General features: G+C 37.1%; 2 protein-coding genes across 2 annotated transcripts; one reads left to right on the top strand and one right to left on the bottom strand.

The window, feature by feature from the left end:
- The first annotated feature begins 2,882 nt into the window (after positions 1–2,882).
- ube2l3a (ubiquitin-conjugating enzyme E2L 3a) lies at positions 2,883–9,736 on the top strand. The gene is made up of 4 exons (XM_022680758.2): positions 2,883–3,033; positions 7,010–7,105; positions 7,247–7,433; positions 8,503–9,736. The coding sequence occupies exons 1-4, from the start codon at positions 3,007–3,009 to the stop codon at positions 8,655–8,657; spliced, it is 465 nt and encodes a 154-aa protein (XP_022536479.1). The 5' UTR covers positions 2,883–3,006; the 3' UTR covers positions 8,658–9,736.
- Positions 9,737–12,946: 3,210 nt separating this feature from the next.
- On the bottom strand, positions 12,947–20,989 carry ckmt2a (creatine kinase, mitochondrial 2a (sarcomeric)). The gene is made up of 10 exons (XM_022680757.2): positions 20,901–20,989; positions 19,027–19,211; positions 17,568–17,766; positions 17,328–17,423; positions 16,538–16,759; positions 16,368–16,453; positions 14,121–14,244; positions 13,681–13,815; positions 13,205–13,330; positions 12,947–13,130 (listed from the first exon to the last, which is right to left on the bottom strand). Exons 2-10 carry the CDS (start codon positions 19,173–19,175, stop codon positions 13,014–13,016), a joined length of 1,254 nt encoding a protein of 417 aa, XP_022536478.2. The 5' UTR covers positions 19,176–19,211; positions 20,901–20,989; the 3' UTR covers positions 12,947–13,013.
- Between the last annotated feature and the right edge of the window lie 314 nt (positions 20,990–21,303).

Genomic DNA, 21,303 nt, shown 5'->3' with positions numbered 1-21,303 from the left:
CTTAGCCTAGCTTAGCTAGCGAGTAGGGGTGGGCGATACAGAGCTAATATCATAATAATAATAATAATAATAATAATAATAATAATAATAATAATAATAATAATAATAATAATAATAATAATAATAATATCACGAACATTTTTTTTTCCGATATGACAAAAAAATCACTTAATGAACACATAATAAACATTGTTAAATAGTCAATTAATGTCTAAACTAATTAATAATTGCCATAAGACATTATTAAAAGTGATTATTTTAAAGCTTAATTTTTTATACCATTTAATAATTCCATTATTATTATGCCAAAACTATTAATATATGATTTTCAAACACATTAACGATTGTTTTTAATATAGATACATTATTTACACCATATGTCTATATTGTCTGTCAGATTTATTTATTTATTTATTTATTTTAATTAATTGATTTATTTAGCAGAAGTTTGTAATTTAGCATTTTTATGTAGCTTTTTATTGTTCATATCACTATAGGATTTATATTGTATTGGCCAGAATTAAGATGTTTTAAGATAAGTACTATGAAATACATGTTGGTTGTATCTTCCAGTCCTAGTACAAAGATTAGGAAATGCTATAAGCTTTAAAAACGTTATGTTTTTTATTTTGTTTCCTCACATTTTGGAGCATCATTAGAAATCCTGACAACCAAAAGCTTGTTTGATGTATTGTTAACGAAGTTATGCTTTATATTCTGTGTTACTGGGAGCCTGCCATCATTGGTAATTTTGACATGTTAAAATCATAAAATAATTTTTATAGTAATATATCATGTTAATAACAGCACTTTTGCTGTAACACTATTCTTGCCATTATGACATAAACAATAACACTTTACAAAAGGGTCACATAATACACATTGTTAAATGGTTCAATAATAGCTTAACTAACTGTATATGGCTCCAAATTTAAGGCCCACCACCACCATGTTTTACATATGAAATAAGGTTTTTATGTTGAAATGCAGTGTTTTTTTTTCTGCAAACATGATGTTTCTCATTGTAACCAAAAATATCTGTTTTGGTCTCATTCGTCCACGAGACATTGTTCCAATAAATGTTTTGTTCTTTAATTGTTCTTTGTAAGGACAACTTTTGTGATTAGGGTTGTTGTCCTGCTGCATGGCCCATGTTCTTCTGAGTTTCCTTCAGAATTGGCTGAATTAATTTAAAATATATCCTTAAATCAGATGCAGGAAAACAGACCAAACATCTCCTAATAATTTAGTTCCAGAGTTTCCCAGTGCTGCCAGTCATGCAGTGCACAGTCTGGCATTTTCTCTCCTTTAACAAATCTGATCTAACTCCTTATCTAATTATGTCCTAATCAGAATCATGTGTGTTGGTACAGAACCTCAGCAGGACCTCAGCCGGGCATTAGCAGGGTCGAGTAAACTATTTCAGATAAGTCAGTGCCCACAAACTCCATCCCTTGGTTCTGAAAACCCTGCCAGGTGGTTTATAATGTGTACTCTAGTGCCACCTTCAGGACACCAACTTAATATTTTTCTAGTTACCCATCAATCAAGCATGAATACTTTCCTTCATGCAGTGATTAATGTGGTTTAATGGGTTTTGGTTGTCATAAAATTGTCTACTTTCTAACAACGTTGCTACAAGGTCGCACGTTTTACATTTAATCAGCAATGTAGTCATAACCTCACCTGTTGGTGATAAGACTACTTTTTAACCACTGCCCAAAACTCAGCTTTCTGTCCAACATGTTTATTTATACTTATAAATGACTGTTTATTGAACATATAAAATATACTCAATACTGAAATATTGTTTCAACTGTTTTAAAGCAGTTATCATCTGTTGCATTTGTATTCAAACACTATAATTACACTACGCATACTCCTATATAATAAACTTTTTTAAAGTTGATTTTTATGATGTTTCTGTAAATATATACATACTGTTTAGTAATCATCTGCTTACTCAACTAATACAAATATTATTATCTCCACCTGCTGGATAGAACCTGTACTCATCTACCATCTCACAAAGAGAAAATATTTTCAGGAGAATTTCAGGAGAATCTTTTAAAGCACTCTGATCTGCAATTTATGTATGAAAAGTGTTTTATAAAAAATACATTTATAAATAATTGTTATTTACGTATATTTTTTATTTCTATATTTATTTTAGCTTAAAGCTGTGAGGCGCTGCCCTCTAACGGGCGGCAGTGGTACTGCAAGGAAATATGTCTCTGGAAATATGTATTTTTTTCTGTTTTGTATTTATTAGCAACCGTTGTTCGGGATGTGACAGAAATTCTGTTAATTATCTTCAATAATAAAACATGTGTGAGCTCATTGTTTGGTCTGGCATAGTGCAGTCACATGACCTACACAACTAGCCAGTCAGAGCCAGTTTATGGAGAGCCTGCGGGTGCGTCCCAATTGTTTACTAATTACTACTGTCTAGTGTTTGAGTAAGTTTAAAATACTCAAAAATCCACAATACATACTCAGAATCAGTAGGGGTGTAGTTCGTGTGTAGTGTGTGCGTATATAGTGTGAATGTATATAGTAAGTGCTTAGTGTGTGAGTGTAGTAAGTGTGTATTAAATGTATATTGTGTGAAGTTAATATATTGTGTCTAGTGAGTGTACAATTTGTGAATGTAGTTAGTGTGAGTGTGTCTAGTGAGTGTATAGTATAGTGTGTGTTTAGTGTACAGTGTTTAGTGTCTCTAGTAAGTGTATAGAGTGAGTGTAGTTATTGTGTGTGTATAGAGTGTATAGTGCGTATAAAGTGTATTATGTTTGTGTGTATAGGAAGTGTATAGTTTGTGTGTAAGTGTATAGTGATTGTAGTATGGGTGTATAATGGTTGAGTGAGTGAGTGAGTGAGTGAGAGAGAGAGAGAGAGAGAGAGTGAGTGTGTGTGTGTGTGTGTGTGTGTGCTGACTCATGGAGTGATCTTAGGTTTTTTCCAGAAGCACTGCTGCATTGTGGGTAATCAGACAGTGAGTCCAAGATGGCGGCAAGCAGGAGGCTGCATAAGGTAAATATTCCGCGGGGTGAATCCGGAGCTCCGGCAGCCCCGCGGCGCGCCCAGCTCTCTCACACCGACCCTCAGGTCACAGCGGGCGGCCTCGCAGCGGCGGGGTCCGCCGGGTTTATCTGATTGGGCGTAAACACGGCGGCTAGTCCGCCGGCAGCGCGGGCCTGTGCGATATCAGGGCTAGGAGAGCTAGTTAGCAGGTTAGCAGCAGCTTATCCCGCTGAGCTCCCGGTAACAACCACCCGATATAGCCGGTGTTACACCGAAATGTTCAAGTGCCAAATTGGGTAACCGCAAGGGGCGCTGTTGCGACATATCCGTTTACGCACACTACTTTTTAAATATCACGATTTTGTACTTGAAATATTGTTTTTTGTTTAAATCTATGTTTAATATATTGATTATATGCTTTATTATTTTAGGTTCTCTTAAGGTTTGACACTAAACTCGAAACGTAAATTTATTTATTTTTGTCCAAGATGATTTCATTATGTGTCAAAAAACTATAATAATGTAGCTGACTAAAATATTTATCTATTCCATGTAAAATGTCTGAACATTCTTTATATTTTAAAGTTTTTTTTGTTGTTGTTTAATGGTCTTTTCTCTTTTAAATGGAGTGACTGGATTATCATTATATATCAGTGGCAAACAAGCCAGCCAATGGTCTTAAAATTACAATATTATGCATTATCAAATTTATCTGTAGGACAATATACCTGTAGTCCAAAGAAATAGGTATGTTAAGAAATAAATGTGGCGTTTTAGTGGTAATTTTAAATAAAAATGTAAAATCTGAGAGTATTCTACAAGCTTTTGATTTCGTTATTGTATGTTGGTAAGCGGAAGTTCGGTTACACGATTCGGCGTTGACAAACTTCAGCGCAACACCTAGTGCGACATTTTGTCTGCGCTGAAGGAACTAAATTTTAGCTAATATATTTTTAGCTGGGTTTTTGATTTTGAGCGTTTTTTGCGTTTCAAAATCTCTGGTTCTCGAACTGATGTCAGTGTTTTAAAGTGGAGTTTTAACATAAGCTACGTTTACTGAGTAATTCAGTAGAGAAACTGTAGCTACCGTTCAAAAGTAAATGTGGGTAGTCCAGGTCTAGGAGGTAAAAATCCGTCCCGGGATTTTGTTCTAATTGATTGGGCGGCTCCGCTGGGTTTTAGCTGTAGCAGACCCGCCCGGGCGGTTGGAAGAAAAACGTGGGGTGAATCTTTAGGGTCTGGACCTGGATTTACATGCTTTCATGTATTTATAAGTTAAACCGCACAGTAAAGTCTCTCAGACACACCACAGAAATAAATTATTATAGAAAGCGTTGCATTTTAATATTTTCCACTAGTTTAATTATTATAAAATGTATTTTATCAGCTATTTCAGTACATTCCTCTCTGTAAATGGGTGCTAACTTTACCATATAGTTTAGCTCCCTCCCATGCGAGCTAGCTAAACTAAGCTAATCTACGTTAGCCGTGTAGCAGCCGCGGGTTAGCAGCGGGGCTAGGGAAACCAGCCACCCGCTTCTCCCGCTTCAGTCCCGGCAGACAGACCCAGCCGTGCCGGGGACGATATTAGAACTTCGCTTAAATGTTTAAAACTTCCCCTGAATCGGGGTTTCTCTCAGTTTTACCGAAATTAGTTGTTAAGCCGGTTATTTTCCGCTACCCGCTTCAGTTTAGAGGAGGAAGAAACTGCTGGGTTAGCATGGTTGGCTAACACTAGCGAGCTTACCGTTAGCATTAGCGAGCTAATGACCCAGATGGCCTGATAGTAGCTACAGTCCTTGTCTGAGCTTAAAAAACACAACATAATAATGTTATTTAGCTGATTTACTTACATAATTGCGTGTTTACCTGTTTAACAATACTTAATATGCTATATGAAGCCTGTAAAGTAGCTAACCTTTCTAACTAGTTATCGAGGTATAAATTATGCTAAGCTAACTTAAAATTTACCTCAGGTTAGAGAGGAAACTTCAGCCACGGAAACTCGGTAACGTTACTCATGCCCAAACTATGTAACTTAGCTAAGTTTGAGTTAAAGTAGATTAGTGAAGGTAACAAGTATCTATTACTAATTCAGTTACAATTCTATTTAACGTTACTTAAAGGATTGTGTATTTACCTTTTAACAATACCCAACATGTAGTAAAATGCTCTAAAATACTTTAAACTTTAAACATTTCCCTCAGTTTAGAGGTGAACCTTTAGATAGTGAAACATACTTAAGATAGAATATAACTTAAGTTAAAGTAGAATGTCTACAAGTTTCTTTACTTTAGAGTAAAATACAAGTATTTAACCTGTACTAAATGTATTGAAAACTATAATGGTTTACTGTGCTTCTAACTATTGCAATATTGTATTGTGTGGGATTTGTGTACACTCTTCAAACACTAGCTATTATAAAAAATTGTTCTATTTATTTAAAAAAATGGTGTACTTACCTTATAACAATACCAATTAAGTGTATTAAAATACTCTAAAGATATAATCTACTTGAGTTAAAGTTAAAATAGTGAAGGTAATTTTCTCCAGTTAAAGTAGATGTTCTAGAAGTCCTCCCTTTTCTTTTTTAAGTAAAAATAGAAGCACATTTACCTTCATATGTTCTATAGTATTGAATGTAAAAGTACCCTGATTTATTATGGCGCTAATGTAAACCTTTTTTATATATAAAGAGGCTAATTTATTCAGCTTATTTTATGTAAAAAGACTCTAGTGTCACCCTCACTGTTTTTGTTGTGATGTTATCTATAACATTTACATTTTTACTGTCCATTACCTTTTAATTTAGATATATAATTTAGTACTGTCCTTATGTATTTAGCATTTTCATTGTTAGAAGCTGACACAAAGTCTGCTGTCTGTATTTATTCGAGTGCAGGTCTAAATACTAAACCAAAAGTATGTTTTTAACATTAAGTTTTCTTTTAATTTAGACAAAAGTTTCAGGTGATTTCCTGACAGACCAAAGCTGAATGTGTATGTGCAGTCATGTGAATTCTTCTTTACTTTCACTTTTTGTTAGTTTGAATTGAATTGAACCTGAAAGCCTTTTAAGGCCAGAGGTCGTTCCTATTATTTGTTTTTTACCTGTGTATTGTTCTCATTTATGAGTGGAAAGATGGATCTGATGTCTTTATTCTTGGTTTTAAAAGCTTAAACTCTGGTCATTTTTGTTGGCTGTTCATGTATGTAAAGAATAAGTCAGGCTTTGTAAGTCACACATCCTTTTTGGTTTCACTATGGAAGTGAAATAAACAGGAACTGGTTCCGGCAGTTAGCAGAGCAGCACTAACTCTGACAAAGTGTTAAATTACAGGAAATAGCAGTATATCATACATACTGATAATATTTAAAATATATGGTACAAGAGTATGAAAATGTTTGTCTTTATAGGGCCTAAATTTGTGAGATGACACTCAACAGAGTGTTATTAATGGGAAAAAAAAAAAATTCTTGACTATATTACACCATCTTGAACATTGTCCAGTACAGTTTAATACTGATAATATGAATTGGAGAGATACTCACTTGGATACACAGTTAGAGATTTACTATTAAAATATACCTTATTGTCATGGATATAAGTATGGTAATGTAATTCAGATGTGTTATAGCAAAATCATTTTTTAAGAATATTCAGGCACTGGGATGGGTTGCAAAAATAGTTATGTAATAATACTAATAAGATCCTAAATAAATAATATAAAGCACTTCTCACTAGGAACATACAGTGGATATTATTGATGATTAAGATCATGACCGTATATTAAGTAGTACTATGAGTCAAAGACGAAATTATTTTAACAGGTCTAAATGTACAGTATGTTTTACATAAATAAATACTAATGCTTATACAATATAAGCAAACCTTCATGAATAATATTGTATATCTAATAAAAATATTAGCTTTTAGTCTTATCACCAAGCCTTACATCAGATATCTTGATATCTTGTTTTACAGGAACTTGATGAAATCCGCAAGTCTGGAATGAAAAATTTCCGCAACATCCAAGTTGACGAGTCAAACATTTTGACTTGGCAAGGGCTCATCGTTCCTGTGAGTATTATGAAATATCATCTTATTGTTAGCTTTGTACTCTTGTCTCTCTGAAGACTTCAGTTTTACTGAATTTGTATGAAAAAAAATAAAAATTGTATTTTCTGACCAAGTTTTGTTGCTCTTGTTTGTTTCTTGCAGGACAACCCTCCGTACGATAAAGGCGCATTCCGGATTGAGATCATATTCCCTGCTGAGTATCCGTTTAAGCCTCCAAAAATCACCTTCAAAACAAAGATCTACCACCCGAACATCGACGAGAAAGGCCAGGTCTGCCTGCCAGTCATAAGTGCTGAAAACTGGAAACCAGCAACTAAAACTGACCAAGGTACAGTTTTTATATAAATTCTGATCTTTGTTTTCTTATTTGGCATCATAATTCTGAAGTAGAGATATTGGTGAATGAGGACCAATGATTGGTCCTTTAGTTAGGTGAGGCGTAAAGGCTGGTTCATACATAGTGCAGATGCAGCTCAGCGATTGAACATAACAGATGTTGTGTCACAATGGGACCCCTAAACATACCCAGGCCTGTCATGATATTTTGTCCCAGAAATAATTGCAATTGTCACTGAAATATATGTATAATATAATAATGCAATTTAAACAATTTACAGATAAAAAGAATATATACAATTTTAATCCGTTCGTTTTGTCTGCAATAAATGAAGTTACTCTTGTATGTCCCCATTTTAGAAACCCAAGGTCGTTTTCTAATGTTTTACGTTTTACACACTACTATTCATACTCGGCACTCATCCATAAACCGGTGAGAAGCGGCAGCCAATAGCGCACAGCCTACTCTTAACCGGAAACCACCGTCCACCTGGAGCACTGCATTGGGTACTACAGCATTTTCCCAGGAAAGAGTGCCAGTCCATATGTGGGCACACAGTCATATATACATTTACACAAACTTACATTCATACCACACACACAAAAAAAAATTAGAGTCAGGACCATTTAGAGTATCTACTTTACCTGATCTCAATGTTTTTGGGCTGGGGGAGAAAACCCATGCAGGAGAGCATGGGAATTCCACCCAGAAAGGGACTTGAACCCAAGACCCCAGTGCCACTGTGCAACTGCAATTAGGCCTACACCTGTCACTAGACGTGTGCCATGTCGTGCCATTTTAATTCCATGTTTTGTCATATCGCTAAGAGTATCGTTAAAGTAAAAATTCCACGAAATCCTAATATTATTTTAATATTATTTTAGGGCCATATCGCCCACCCCTACGTGTCACTCCCTCTTTTTCTTTTTCCCTCTTTTTCTCTTTGGCCGGGCACCATATCTGCATACCTGCGTCCACAGTAGACATGAACCAGCCTCAAATGTCATGTTGTTTAATAAATCGATGCATTGTGTTCTCTTTGTTTTTCTCCCCTAATTAGTAATCCAGTCTCTCATCGCCCTCGTCAACGACCCTCAACCAGAGCACCCGCTGAGGGCCGACTTAGCAGAGGAATACTCAAAAGATCGTAAAAAGTTCTTTAAGAACGCAGAAGAGTTTACAAAGAAACACGGAGAAAAGCGACCAGTGGACTAATAACACCAGAGTGACTCCCGCTCACTCTGCCCACCCCTCCGAATCTATACACCTCTGCCTCTACCCGCCTCTACCCAGCCCGCCCCCACACTCAGACCCCCAGCGCCCGCCCAGAACTCTGAGACGAGCATCTCGGCAGTGTCTCGCCCTCGCTACGGGACTTTCTCAATCGGTCTCCTCGCCCTCTGGGTGCCAGCTGTGGACGGCTGATTTTTCTATAGTGTGTGTATAAAAAAAAGATAATGTGACCCAAATATGAGCATAAACGGGACCTTGATTTAAATAATAAATAAAAAAAAAATAAAAGAAATAAATGGCAAATATTGGATGGTGGGGGGCGGTGAGGGTGGGGGTGAATGCTGTTCCTTTTAATTTGTTCTTAATTTGCACAGAGATACAGTGTACTGGTCGCGCAACCTGCTGTGCAATGAATCTCGACTGTTTTCGGAGCAGAGTACTACGGTGAACTTGATTATATTATATTATAATGTCCTTTCACTGTCCTTCCCTTCCACGCTTCCACGTCTTCTGTTGAAATTCCTGTACCTAAACCATAGGCGACACTTTATACTTCTTCGCCGAGTCCACCTACAGTTTACGGAGTGCCGGTGTAGCCTGCGAAAGTGGCCTACGCCATTGTTAGCATTTATATTTGTGCGTTGGTGCGTCGTTCTGCGATTACACCCCCAGAACACTAGTTGGTAGTGTAGGCAGAAACGCAAAGGCGGGAGTACGATGCTCAGCAGACCAATCACAGTTACTGCAGGAGGATCATGTCGGGCTACAGCGTAGGCGTTCAGGCGTTGGCTACGTGGCTATGCGTATAGTGCGAGTAAACTGTGGCATAGATTCGACGCAGAAGCATAAATTGGCCTTTACTGCATTTGAGGTGTGTGGCAGACATTTTCTTTTATATTTCTTTTATGTTTTTTGTTTTTGGCTTAGATTGCACTGTAATCTGTGGAACAAGGTGTTATGTTCTTCATAACCTCTGTTTGTAACTCATCCAATATTCAAAACTGCAGCTTAGTCACTGTTACCAATAAAATGTTTATGATGTTATAAAAAAAGAAAAACAATGTGTCTGTAAAACTTCTTTCTGATTATGAGCAACAGCCAAAGCCAAATGGGGAGTACTTTTAAACTAATCCTTAAACTAGTTGGATGGCTAATTGAGAAAATGCTTAAAAAAAAAAAACGTAAAATTTTTGGGATGCATCAAATATTTGGCGACCAAAAAAAAAATAAAAACACAGAACAACATTCTTGAAATTGAGACCTTTCTCTTATTAAAAAATGAAATGCATTTGTTTTCAGCTTTTTAAAAGTCTTATTAAAGAACAAAATCAGGGTCTTATCAAAAGAAAACACTGACCTCTTGAAATGGATCCAATCGAGTATTAATCATGTTTAATTTCAAATGATATTGCTGTAGGAATTTGGGATTTACGAAATGGCAAAATTAGAACAAATGTCTATTTGGTTGTATATAGACCAGAGTTTAGACTCCTGTAAAATAAGAAAATCAAAGGGTGATCAAATAACACCACTGAAGTCTTGAACACTTTATTATATATATTTCAAGTAATAATACTGTAAGAATTTGAATTGTAGGTAAATGTAGGAAATTTGCTTATTTGGTTGTATAGACTCCAGAGTTTGGAGCCCTATAAAACATAACAATAATATATCACGACACTAAATTCATAAATTTCTCATTCTCATTTATTATTATTTATTAATGTTTAGTAAATGTTATAAGTGATATTATTGTAGCATTTTGGAGTAATGGGAAAAATTCGATTTTGCATAAACCAGATTTTTGGAGTCCTGTAAACCAGGAAATTAAATCAAATAAGATAATTAAATTATTGAAGACCTATTTTCATACTATTGATAGTGAAGAAAAAGAAATAAATGATGTCCATTGTAAAAGGGTCTGAGTTTGATCCTTGTGGACAGTAGGGGGCGCTTTAACTCAACAGTAAAAATAACCACAGGTGTTTTACCTGAGCTCACTGTACCTCTGTTACAGTACAGAGAAACTGAAATATATATTGTTTGGTAATTTCAGTTGCTATAGTAAACAAAAAGTGTTAAACAAACCAGAATCTGTTTGCACCAGGAGTAAAGCAGCATAAAGTTATCCAAAAGCAGTGTGTAAGACTGGTGGAGGAGAACATGATGCCAAGACACATGAAAAAAACTGATTAAAAACTTCTAAACTTCTAAACTTTCTAAACTTTATGAATATGAACTTGTTGTTTTCTTTGCATTATTTGAGGTCTGAAAGCTCTGCATCTTTTTTTTTGTTATTTCAGTCATTTCTCATTTTCTGTAAATAAATGCTCTAAATGAGAATATTTTTATTTGTAATTTGGGAGAAATGTTGTCTGTAGTTTATAGAATAAAACAACAATGTTCATTTTACTCAAACATAAACCTATAAATAGCAAAATCAGAGAAACTGATTCAGAAACTATATGTATATATATATATGGGCACTCACTGTGTTGGAAGCTATAGGCCCATTCCTTACCCACTTGGTTTGTAGGTATAGAGCAGGTATAGGAGATTAGCGTGATCAGGAACGCGTCACTAAGAAGATCTAGGGGAGAAATTAGCCCCGCGGGATTAGACTGTCTAACGATGGGAGGTTGTAGTCTGCAGTTAAGGTAAATCTCCCACTCAGGGGGAGACGAGGGCGGGTAGAGACAGTCTTTATAAGCTTTAGAGACAGTCGTGATCATCTCCAGTGCATCAGAAAATCTACTGGTTAAAAATATAAAAAGAAATCTGTATATTTATTATTATTACACCATCTAACTTATATTAACTTGTTCCAATTATACAGTATCCCTGGAGTAGTGAGGAGGTAACTGAGACAGGGCTGTTACCATGTGGGTCAGCCAGACGTCTTCCTGTAGTAAGAGGAGAGAGTCTGAGTTTGAAGGTATAGGAAACAGTACTCACTGCTCTCTGGCTTCTGTATCTGTAATTTCTCTAAAGAAAAGAACTTCTACTTTAATAGTTACAGAGTTCTCTGTGTTTCTGAGTCTTTTTCTAGTTATTATTATGATGAAAGTGTGAATGTGCTGTGTGTTGAGTAAATGCTGCAGTAGAGAGTGCAGTAACACAGGCTGTGGAAATTCTCATTTTGATGCATCCATTTACAAAATTCAGTTTATTTCCATTCCTACTTATTTTCATTGCTAAAAGTGACCCACTTTTTTGTCTTGTCTACAATGTACAACTTTTAAATAATTTAAGTTGGATTTTGCACATTTTCAGTTTATTACTGGAGCTAAAATCTAAAATAACAAAAATAGACGATAATAAAGCAACTTTCGAGCGGTGGTGTGATTATTATGCAATTGGGACGCAGCCGGTGTCTCAGTCAATGGCCGCTGGGAGTAAATGGGGGTTGTGTGTCAGACCTGGTGTTTCTCAGGAGCTTATGTCAGAGTTACTACTCTAAACCCTTTAACGGCTCTAACTGCAGATCAGTGTGAAGTAACTCTAGGTGCTAAAGCCAGTCAGGGGCTTAAAGATACAGGACATGCTACTGCCACTAAAACCAGTCACGAAATACAGCTAGAACCTGTTCTAGACGTTCTGGAAACAGAACTGTTCTCAATTGTTCTTGAGTAGAAAGCAGAGCTTATAAAATTGATAATGTGTATATTCAAGTATATTCAAGAGTATATTTGTGACAAATTAATAATGTAATTTAATCAGGGTAACACAATGCATAATTTTACTATGTGAATGTGTGTATATGGGATCTACTTTTTTTCTTTTCAAATTTTTTATCCCATCTTCCCACCAATTTTCATGGCCAATTAGGTGTTCCCCTTTCACTAGTGATGCTCCAACAGCAGGAGGGTTAAGAAGACCAGCACACGCCTCCTCCGATACACGTGAAGTCAGACTCCGCCTCTTTTTGAACTGCTGCTGCTGCTGTAGCATTGCTGAGTAGCATCACAGCGCTAACGCTCGGAGGAAAGCGCAGCGACTCGGTTCTGATACATCAGCTCACAGACGCAGCCTTGTGCTGATCCACATCACCCTAGGAGTGATGAGGGGAAAGAGAGAGCGCCATCTACTGTACTGTACCCACCCAGAGAGAGCAAGGACAACTGTGCACTCTCGGGACTCCGGCAGCTGATGGCAAGCTTCATGAGCAGGATTTAAACCCGAATTCTACTGATCATAGTGGCATCTCCTTTTGGGTAGCGTACCTCTTCATGAAAGATCATTAACTGCTTTATAAAAAAAGAGGACATCTGTAGTTTTAGGGCTCATTTTATTGAGGTTTAGGTAAGTTAAAGTTTGATGGGTGTAGGTCACAACACCTCACTTCCTGAATTGAGGGAGGGGGGCAGGAATCTTGATGTCCTGACCCTTCTCCAGCCTCTTCTCACACTCGATTAGATAATTAACACCGTCAATAACCATCTGCACCAGCTCCACCTGTAAAAAACAAGATGGTTTAGGGTTTAGTGCATCTTTAAGCTAGAAATAGAAAAGTTTTTAAGCATCTTTACCTCAGATCTTCCCAGACGGTCGTTGTTTGAGATGTCGAATACGTCGCCCACAGCGGCCGTGTCCACTCCCCCTGTCCCGCGCTTCTGCAGCCTCAGGTTATCCAGGATCTTATTGAAGCGAGGATCCTGCAGGAAACAGAGACTGGAGTTTAGATGTTATTTACTGTAGCGGGACTAGAGAACAATTAATGGCCAAACTGGGAGACCAGCACTGATTTAACAGAGCTAAAAACCAAATAATATATTTAACTATAAATATATATACATCCAGACAGACTCCAGTTGGGGTGGGCGATATGGTACAAAAAAAACTATTGTATTATGTAATAAAGATATTTTTATCATTTTATCATTAGCAGCAGATTAAAAAGGACTACTATTTATAAACATTTAATAAAGGTTTGTGTTTGACCTATAATAGAAACATGCAGTAGAGAGTTAATGATTTGGATCAATAATAAATCTATAATTCTCACCTTGCCCAGCTTTGGTAAGCGGATGTGAACTCCGGCTCTCAGGCCGGTGCCCAGGTTGGACGGGCAGGTGAGGATGTATCCCAGCCGCTCGTTCCACATGAACTCCCAGCCCCTCTCCTGAATCAAGTGCTCCACCTGAAAATTAATAATCAATAATAATCAATAATCAATAAGAAAAAATGAATAAAATGGATGGGGAGAAATGACAGCATCCCAACTATCATGCTCTTGTGAGGATCAGATGTAAATATATATAGACTCCGTCTCTTTTTCAAGTGCCACCAATCAGGGCAGCCAGAGGGAAGCGCCGGATCCCCAGCTCTGATAAATCAGCTAAAAGATGCCTCTCTCAGACTCTGGCTGCTGATGCAGAAACAGCATGGCCTACTGTACTCTCTCTCTCTCTCAGACTCCAGCTGCTGATGCAGAAGCAGGTGTACCTGTTTGAGTCCTCTGCAGAATCTCTCGAACACTCTCTTCATGTTGCCTCCTTTCTCCATGGAGATGATACGGGTGTGATCCTCCTCATTAATCCATATCAAGAAGTTCTTGTCGTTGTTGTGCCTTCAGAATCACAACGGGAACATTGTTACTGTGATTTAACAGCATTCAGTACACAAGCTTGAGTTCTAAGTGGATCTGCAGCTTACTGGGGCTTTGAAAATAATTTAATAAATGCTTGCATTACCCAATAACTTATTTAAGAGGAGATTAAACTCTCAAATAGACTCAACTCTCCCAAATCCGATCTTTTATGTCATATGTAAAACAGATGAGTTGTTTGTGTGTCAGTCTAAATGGCAAAAATAAAAGGCAATGAATCTGATGTTTTAAGTCCACTAGAAAGCTCTGAAAAATTAGCGGTGAAGTCTATGTTCCAATTATATTAAAAGGCTTATGTTGCAACTGCGATTTCTAATTTATAATTTCTTTTCATCTCAAAATCTTCCAATAAACAGTGAAAATGGAACAATAATACACTCGAGATTCATGCTATAAAGTGTAATATGGGCAGGGCCAAAACTACACATTATAGCACTCCCTCTCTTGTATTACTGCTTAATTTTACCTGTTTTAAGTGGTTATACTGTACTGTATATACTGAAAGTGTCTTATTTCACTGGCAGATTGTTTTGATTGTTTCAAACATTTTTTTTTCACAGAAGCTAAATTATCTCTCATTTGTTGAATTAAGCTATTATATTAAGTTATTTGCCAATAGAACAAGTTTACATTTTCAGAAGATAAAACGTTAACTATGAACTATAAAGTAAAAATAAGATCAAATACATTTAAAATCTAAAAAATAACAGAATTACTATTAGAGGTGTGCCAAAAAATCGATTCACATAAGAATCTTGATTCTCATTTACTACGATTCAGAATCGATTTAAAATGTCCCAAAATCGATTCTAAGGTCCAATCCCATTTCTTCCCTTGGCCCTACCCCTCACTGTAAGTTCACACTGCAGCGGCACGAAGCGTTTTTCGCTCCGCCTCCCACTGCCCAAAGCGACAAGTGGCGCTGCAGTTTGAACTTACCGTCAGACCCACACAGAGCGTAGGTGTATGAGAATCACCGGTAAGATGGCAGAACAAGCACTATATTACATTAGATTAACGTGTAGTTTCAATGTTTTATGGCAGAATGCTTCATAACAAGCATAAAAAAGATCGCTAGTAGTTAGTTTCAGTAACTGTTAGCTAGCTAACTAGCTAACTTTCCAGTTCCACCTTAAATAATGCAACAGGTGGCAGCGGGCTGCAGCATTTAAGGCGGAACGGAAAAATAACAATAAGCTAATCAGAGCTAATTTCAGCTCCTCATCACAGAGGAATTAAGGAACGGACAATATGAATTAATTTCTCCACCTCCTGCCCCCTTTCTGAAGAAATACAACGACCTTAAATTAACTAGTTAATCAGCAGCTGCTCCTGAACTTTAGCGCTTCACTGCTATCATCACATCAGCCCAGCAGCGTCACCTACACACCACCGCTAGTAGCCTGGTAATAAATCAGTGTTATTTATTATTTATTTATTGTTCATTAACGTCATTGTGATATCCCAGTGATTCCTCTGTCACTGAAGACCCACATTCCTGCACATTTTATTGTTTTTGTAACACATTACCTTCTCCAGGACCAGTGTATATTATGGAGGCTTTTTTTCAATAAGATTCATAAGCCAGAAGCAGAAATTTTTATAAATCAAATCGTTTTGAATCAAAAATCGATTTTGAATCGAATCGTGGCCCCCAAAATCGGAATCGAATCGAATCGTGAGATAGTAAAAGATTCCCACCCCTAATTACTATGTTAAATGAAAAAAGGAAAAATATTAGATGCTAAAGACAAAATTTTTGCAGTGTAGGAATACAACTCAATACGGGGAGACACATGTTTACACATGTTAACCCTGAGTAGTCCAGGGTTTATTACATATTAAGGTGTATTATTCAGTACCTATAGGGAAATTCTATGTAAACTGATTGGGGCTTTTCTTTAGGGTAGTGTATTGACAATGTTAGCCTGTTAAGGAGATAAACAAAACATATTGGAAGAACGAATAAAACTAAACGCTACACATGAAGGGAAGAAGACTGGAGTAGGAAGTTAAAGATCAGGTCTGAAGGTAAAGTCTGGAGGAAGTAAAGGAAGTGTTTAGGTCTTAAATTTTGATCTTACCAGATCCCGCGAGCATCGGGCCAGTCCCTCGCCATGCCGGCCGCCGTCAGCAGGGGGGAGACGGGCTTATCGAACAGGAAGTGTTCCTGAAGAGTTCAGGATCACAGAGTGAGAGAAGAACCCAAACCTTAACACCACAACCCTGAAGATTTACTGAATCTGATACTCACGTCGATCAGCCTCTGCTGCTCCAGCTCCGTCATCTCACTCAGGCTGTAGTATCGCCCGGCCAGGTCTCCTCTGAGTCCGGACAGGGCCTGAACCGCCACCTTCTCCACCTCCCGGCGCTCCGAGCGCGAGCAGGCCGGGGGGAGGCTCAGACCCCTGATACTGCGGCCCGTACGAACCCGGGACGACAAAACGTAGCGCTCATCAAAGACACCGGAGGAGATCTACAAAGAGATAACAAAGAAAACAGCACAGTTTAAATTACATATACATTAAATACTAGGGGTGTAACAGTACAGAAAATTCACGGTTTGGTTCACATGTTTTTGGTATGTTTTCGGTATGTTTTCGGTGCGGTTGGTGGTAAAAATAAAGAAGCTTGGCATTCTGTATAGCCTCACATTTATTAACTTTATAATAACAATGAAACTTCATTATAATCATGTTTTCTTTTTTGGGATGTAACGTTGTAACAGGTCTCGATTAATGTTTTTTACACTGGAATTTACCAGTATTATTGTGAGCGACTCGGTTCTGATACATCAGCTCACAGACGCAGCCTTGTGCTGATCCACATCACCCTAGGAGTGATGAGGGAAAAGAGAGAGTGCCATCTACTGTACTGTACCCACCCAGAGAGAACAAGACCAACTGTGCTCTCTCAGGACTCCGGCAGCTGATGGCAATATTTTTCTTTAGATCTACATAATATGACTTTCTTATAAGAAATAAAGGTCTGGTGGTGGAAACAGAAAACAAAAACAACAAAAGTGAAAGGGAAAAAGTTGAGACCTTGGAGGCGTCCAGGTCGGTGGGGTGCTTCATGGTTCTCGGGTCGTAGCCGTTGTGTCTGTCTTTAATCACGGGATCAAAAAGCTCAGCAAACAACTGCAATATCAGATCAGAAACACAAGCCAACATCAGGATCAGAGGAACTTTCTATAGAAGAGAATTTGAATAAAATTTAAGTCTATATTTGTGTAGTAAAACATACGTTCATACATTCTATATTATATTCTATGGGTACTTTACCTCGTAGCTTTCCTCGTCGCCCGCGACCATGCCCACTGTCTTGATGAAGGGGTGTCCGGGGTTGTCCACGCCGGTCTGGATGCACTGGTCGATGGTCCAGTTGTTGGAGGTGACTCTGTCCCTCAGCTTGGCGTAGATGGCGGGGGTCAGAGCGCTCGCCATGCAGTTATTGTGCTTTCTCAGATCAGGGTAATCGGCGCTGTAGAGAGAGAGACAGGTCCGGGATCAGGACAGACTGTTATTATATGTTCTGAGGACAGTATGGGGACGCCCAAACAATGATATATATAATAACAAGCAAAAACATAAAAACATCTCACACACAGTGTTGTGTAGTGGACTTTATCTCTGTTTATCATGTGAAGACCAGGGTTCAATTCCCTGCTGGGCCGAACCCCTGGCTTTTCTGTTATATGAACATTTGGCAACGTTTTGAAAAAGTTCCAGGAAGGTTAGCCAATTACGTTACAGAAATAATGTTTCACAGACTTTCTGAAAACTTGTGATGTAATAATGGTTTGCATCACAATGTAAACACAATGTCTCTTACATAACACTCCCTTTTGCAAAAACTAAAAATTAAAACATCCAGAAAACTTGACATATGATTGTTTTAAATATAAATGTTCTGCTTAATTTAAGAAATAACAGATATTCAGCTTTTGTCAGCGAAACAATTTTATCAAAACAGGTAAAAATAAATGGTTAGTGTTTCCCGTGCGGTCTCGACTCTGATGTGAGAGTTATAAACTCTGCAGTCTGTCTGGGTTAACTGTGAGGAGAAGCTTTCGTCTGGACAGAAGATCTAATTTAATCTAATTTGATCTAATTTGATCTTTCCTGTGTGTAGAATACACAAGGGAGCTGGCCAATCAGGAGATAAGCTCCTTACATTTTACCAGCCCCGCCCCCTTTCACCTTTCACTCAGTTATCTATCTATCTGTCTGTCTGTCTGTCTATCTATCTATAATCTGTCTGTCCTTCCATCTATCTATCGTCTTTCCATCCCGCTGTCTGTCCATTTATCTATTATCTGTCTGTCTGTCTATCAATGTAGCTCTCTGTCTATTGTCTGTCTGTCAGTCATCTGTCCATCCCTCTATCTATCTATCTATCTATCTATCTATCTATCTATCTATCTATCTATCTATCTATCTATCTATCTATCTATCTATCTGTATGTATGTCTGTCTGTCCATCTATCTATGTTTGTCTGTCTGTCTATCTATCTATCTCTCTGTGTATCGTCTATCTGTGTGTCTGTCTACCTACCTACCTGTCTGTGTCTCTGTCTATCTATATAAATATATTCTGTATTACAGTACTACAGTGTTTTATAATGAGTTGTTATTTGATGAGTATTATAGAAGTATATAAATACACTTAACAGAACAGAATGAAGTTATAGATGTGATGTATATCAGTAGTATTATGGGGTATATATATATATTTAGGTACCTGGGGGGGTAGAGTTTCCTCCTCTCCTCCGCTGAGATCCTGGCGTTCTCTCTCAGGAGGTACCCGGCAGCGATGGTTCCAGCGCCCAGGCTGGCCAGCAGCAGGCTGGTGTTCCGGCCGCTCAGCAGTTTAGTGAAGGAGCTCGCCATCCTCACTGTTCCAGACCCGACTCACTACTGATTCAGCTGAACAGGATTATTAATATAATACAGAAATTAATATTATATATTAATATATATTAATATAATATTATTTCTATATATATATATATATTTTTTTATTTTTTTAATTTTGACAAATATGTTCATATTTTTAAATCTTTTTATTTCTCAATTCTCTTTTTTTAAATGTCATTTTGTATGTAATGTAATGTAAATGTATATTTTAATATTTTGATGCTCAGTTAACTGCTACATAAGGGTCGCCCTCAAAGTTCTCAGAGTTTAAACAAAGGTTCGTTAATTTATAGATAAATTATAATTGGTTTATTTTATCATATGTTAAAATAATGTTTCTTCTATTATCTTGATTGTTTTCTTTGAATTATTTGCTTAAATATTAAGTTACACATTAAAAATTATTTTTATTTCTCCCTAAACCTCTGTTTACTGTAAATCAGCTACATTAAAAATAAAGTCTACAGGTTTAATGTACTTCTGAATGGAAATAAATATGAATTGATTAAATTATTGATTGATTGATTGATTGATGGTTTTAAACCTGAGGGCAGGTGAGCAGGTGAGCTGAGCTGAGGTGTGACACCTGACCTTATTCCAAGATGGCCGCCTTGTTCATAGGTCACCTTTGGAAATTGCAGGTTTAACTGACAATCTTTACACATCAGTATGTTCAGTAACATTTTTCCCAAAAAAAAAAGTGTTTATACTCCATATTTACCTCCAAACTCACTGTAAAAACGCTGTAAACAGAGCAAGGCTGGGCAATCTGATAGAAATACTGTATCACAATATTTAGAGACATTTTTACAACAACAGTCCTGTTTTTTTTGTTTGATAGTGATATTTGACAAGCCATTTATCCAGTTAAATTTGATTTTTTTAATTTTTACAATCTCTGTACTGAAATGTTTTGTTCATCAGCGTTTAATGTCTTTAAGCTCTGATGGTATTCATTCTCTTTTCCAAAAAAGTTAAATTGTATATTTACAGTATATTTAATGTATCACATTAAGAAGGATCTCGTTTTAGTCCTTTTAGACCCTAAAGTAAAAAACAAACCCATAAATGGCCTGTTTTCTTTATTGAAGGTTACATTATGCATTTGTAACGTTTTTTAAATGTTTAAATTGCACTTTATAAACCATTTAAGAAATATGTTGGACAAATAAAATGAAACCTAGGCTAAAAAGAAAGGTAGCTGGAAAATGTTCCAGGAACCCTCGGATAAAGTAATAATGATTTGAATCACAGTGTTTTTAGAACATTTCTCATGTTATGATCCCAGATAGATAAATACTAACATTTTGCAAACATTAAAAAAGTAACATCCCCAAAACTAAACATTTTTAACTAAAACTTTGACACAAGTGACGTTTCAGCAAAGTTACCTGAACTTTCAAAAACATCACATACAGATTAAACATTCTAAGAATGTTAATTGTAACATTTAGAAAACTTTCTACCAACGAAAAATGGTTTGCTTAATGATTCATTATGCCAACGATAATTTTCAATTTGATTAAAATACTCTACTTTATAACTCTAAATAACTTCCCCTCTCTTATTGACCAATGATATTTCAGCAAAGTTTACAGCACGTCTGAGTTCTATCAGTTTTATCAGATCTATAGAACAAATTTTAAGTAAAAACAATATATTTCAGAAGATATATATATATATATGAGAGAGAGGTACCTGTGGAGATGTGGCTGAAGCTCCAGACTCCAGAGTTCACTCAGCAGAAGCTCAGCTCACTGGGAGTAGAGCCGGCTCTCCAGCCCTGCTATTGGATTAGACGCTGTCCTGCTGTCCAATCCTCTTCAGCGTGTCGGGTCACGACCTGCAGGTGTCTGTCAATCAGCTCACCCTTCAGCTTCTACACCACCTCCATCATCATCATCATCATCATCTAATGTGAAGGGCATTATGGGCATGGAGGGCATGGATGGTCCACCACGCTTATGGCAGGCGCCAATCTCTATGAACCCTATTGCACATCTACAGGGGTTGGACAATGAAACTGAAACACCTGTCATCATTTTAGTGTGGGATTTTAGGTTTCATGTCTAAATTGGAGCAGCCTGGTGTTCAATCTTCA

Source organism: Astyanax mexicanus, chromosome 20, assembly GCF_023375975.1.
Source record: "Astyanax mexicanus isolate ESR-SI-001 chromosome 20, AstMex3_surface, whole genome shotgun sequence".
NCBI classification, from domain to species: domain Eukaryota; kingdom Metazoa; phylum Chordata; class Actinopteri; order Characiformes; family Acestrorhamphidae; genus Astyanax; species Astyanax mexicanus.
Note: the sequence above shows the minus strand (reverse complement) of the source record. Positions and strands in the feature narration are given on the sequence as shown.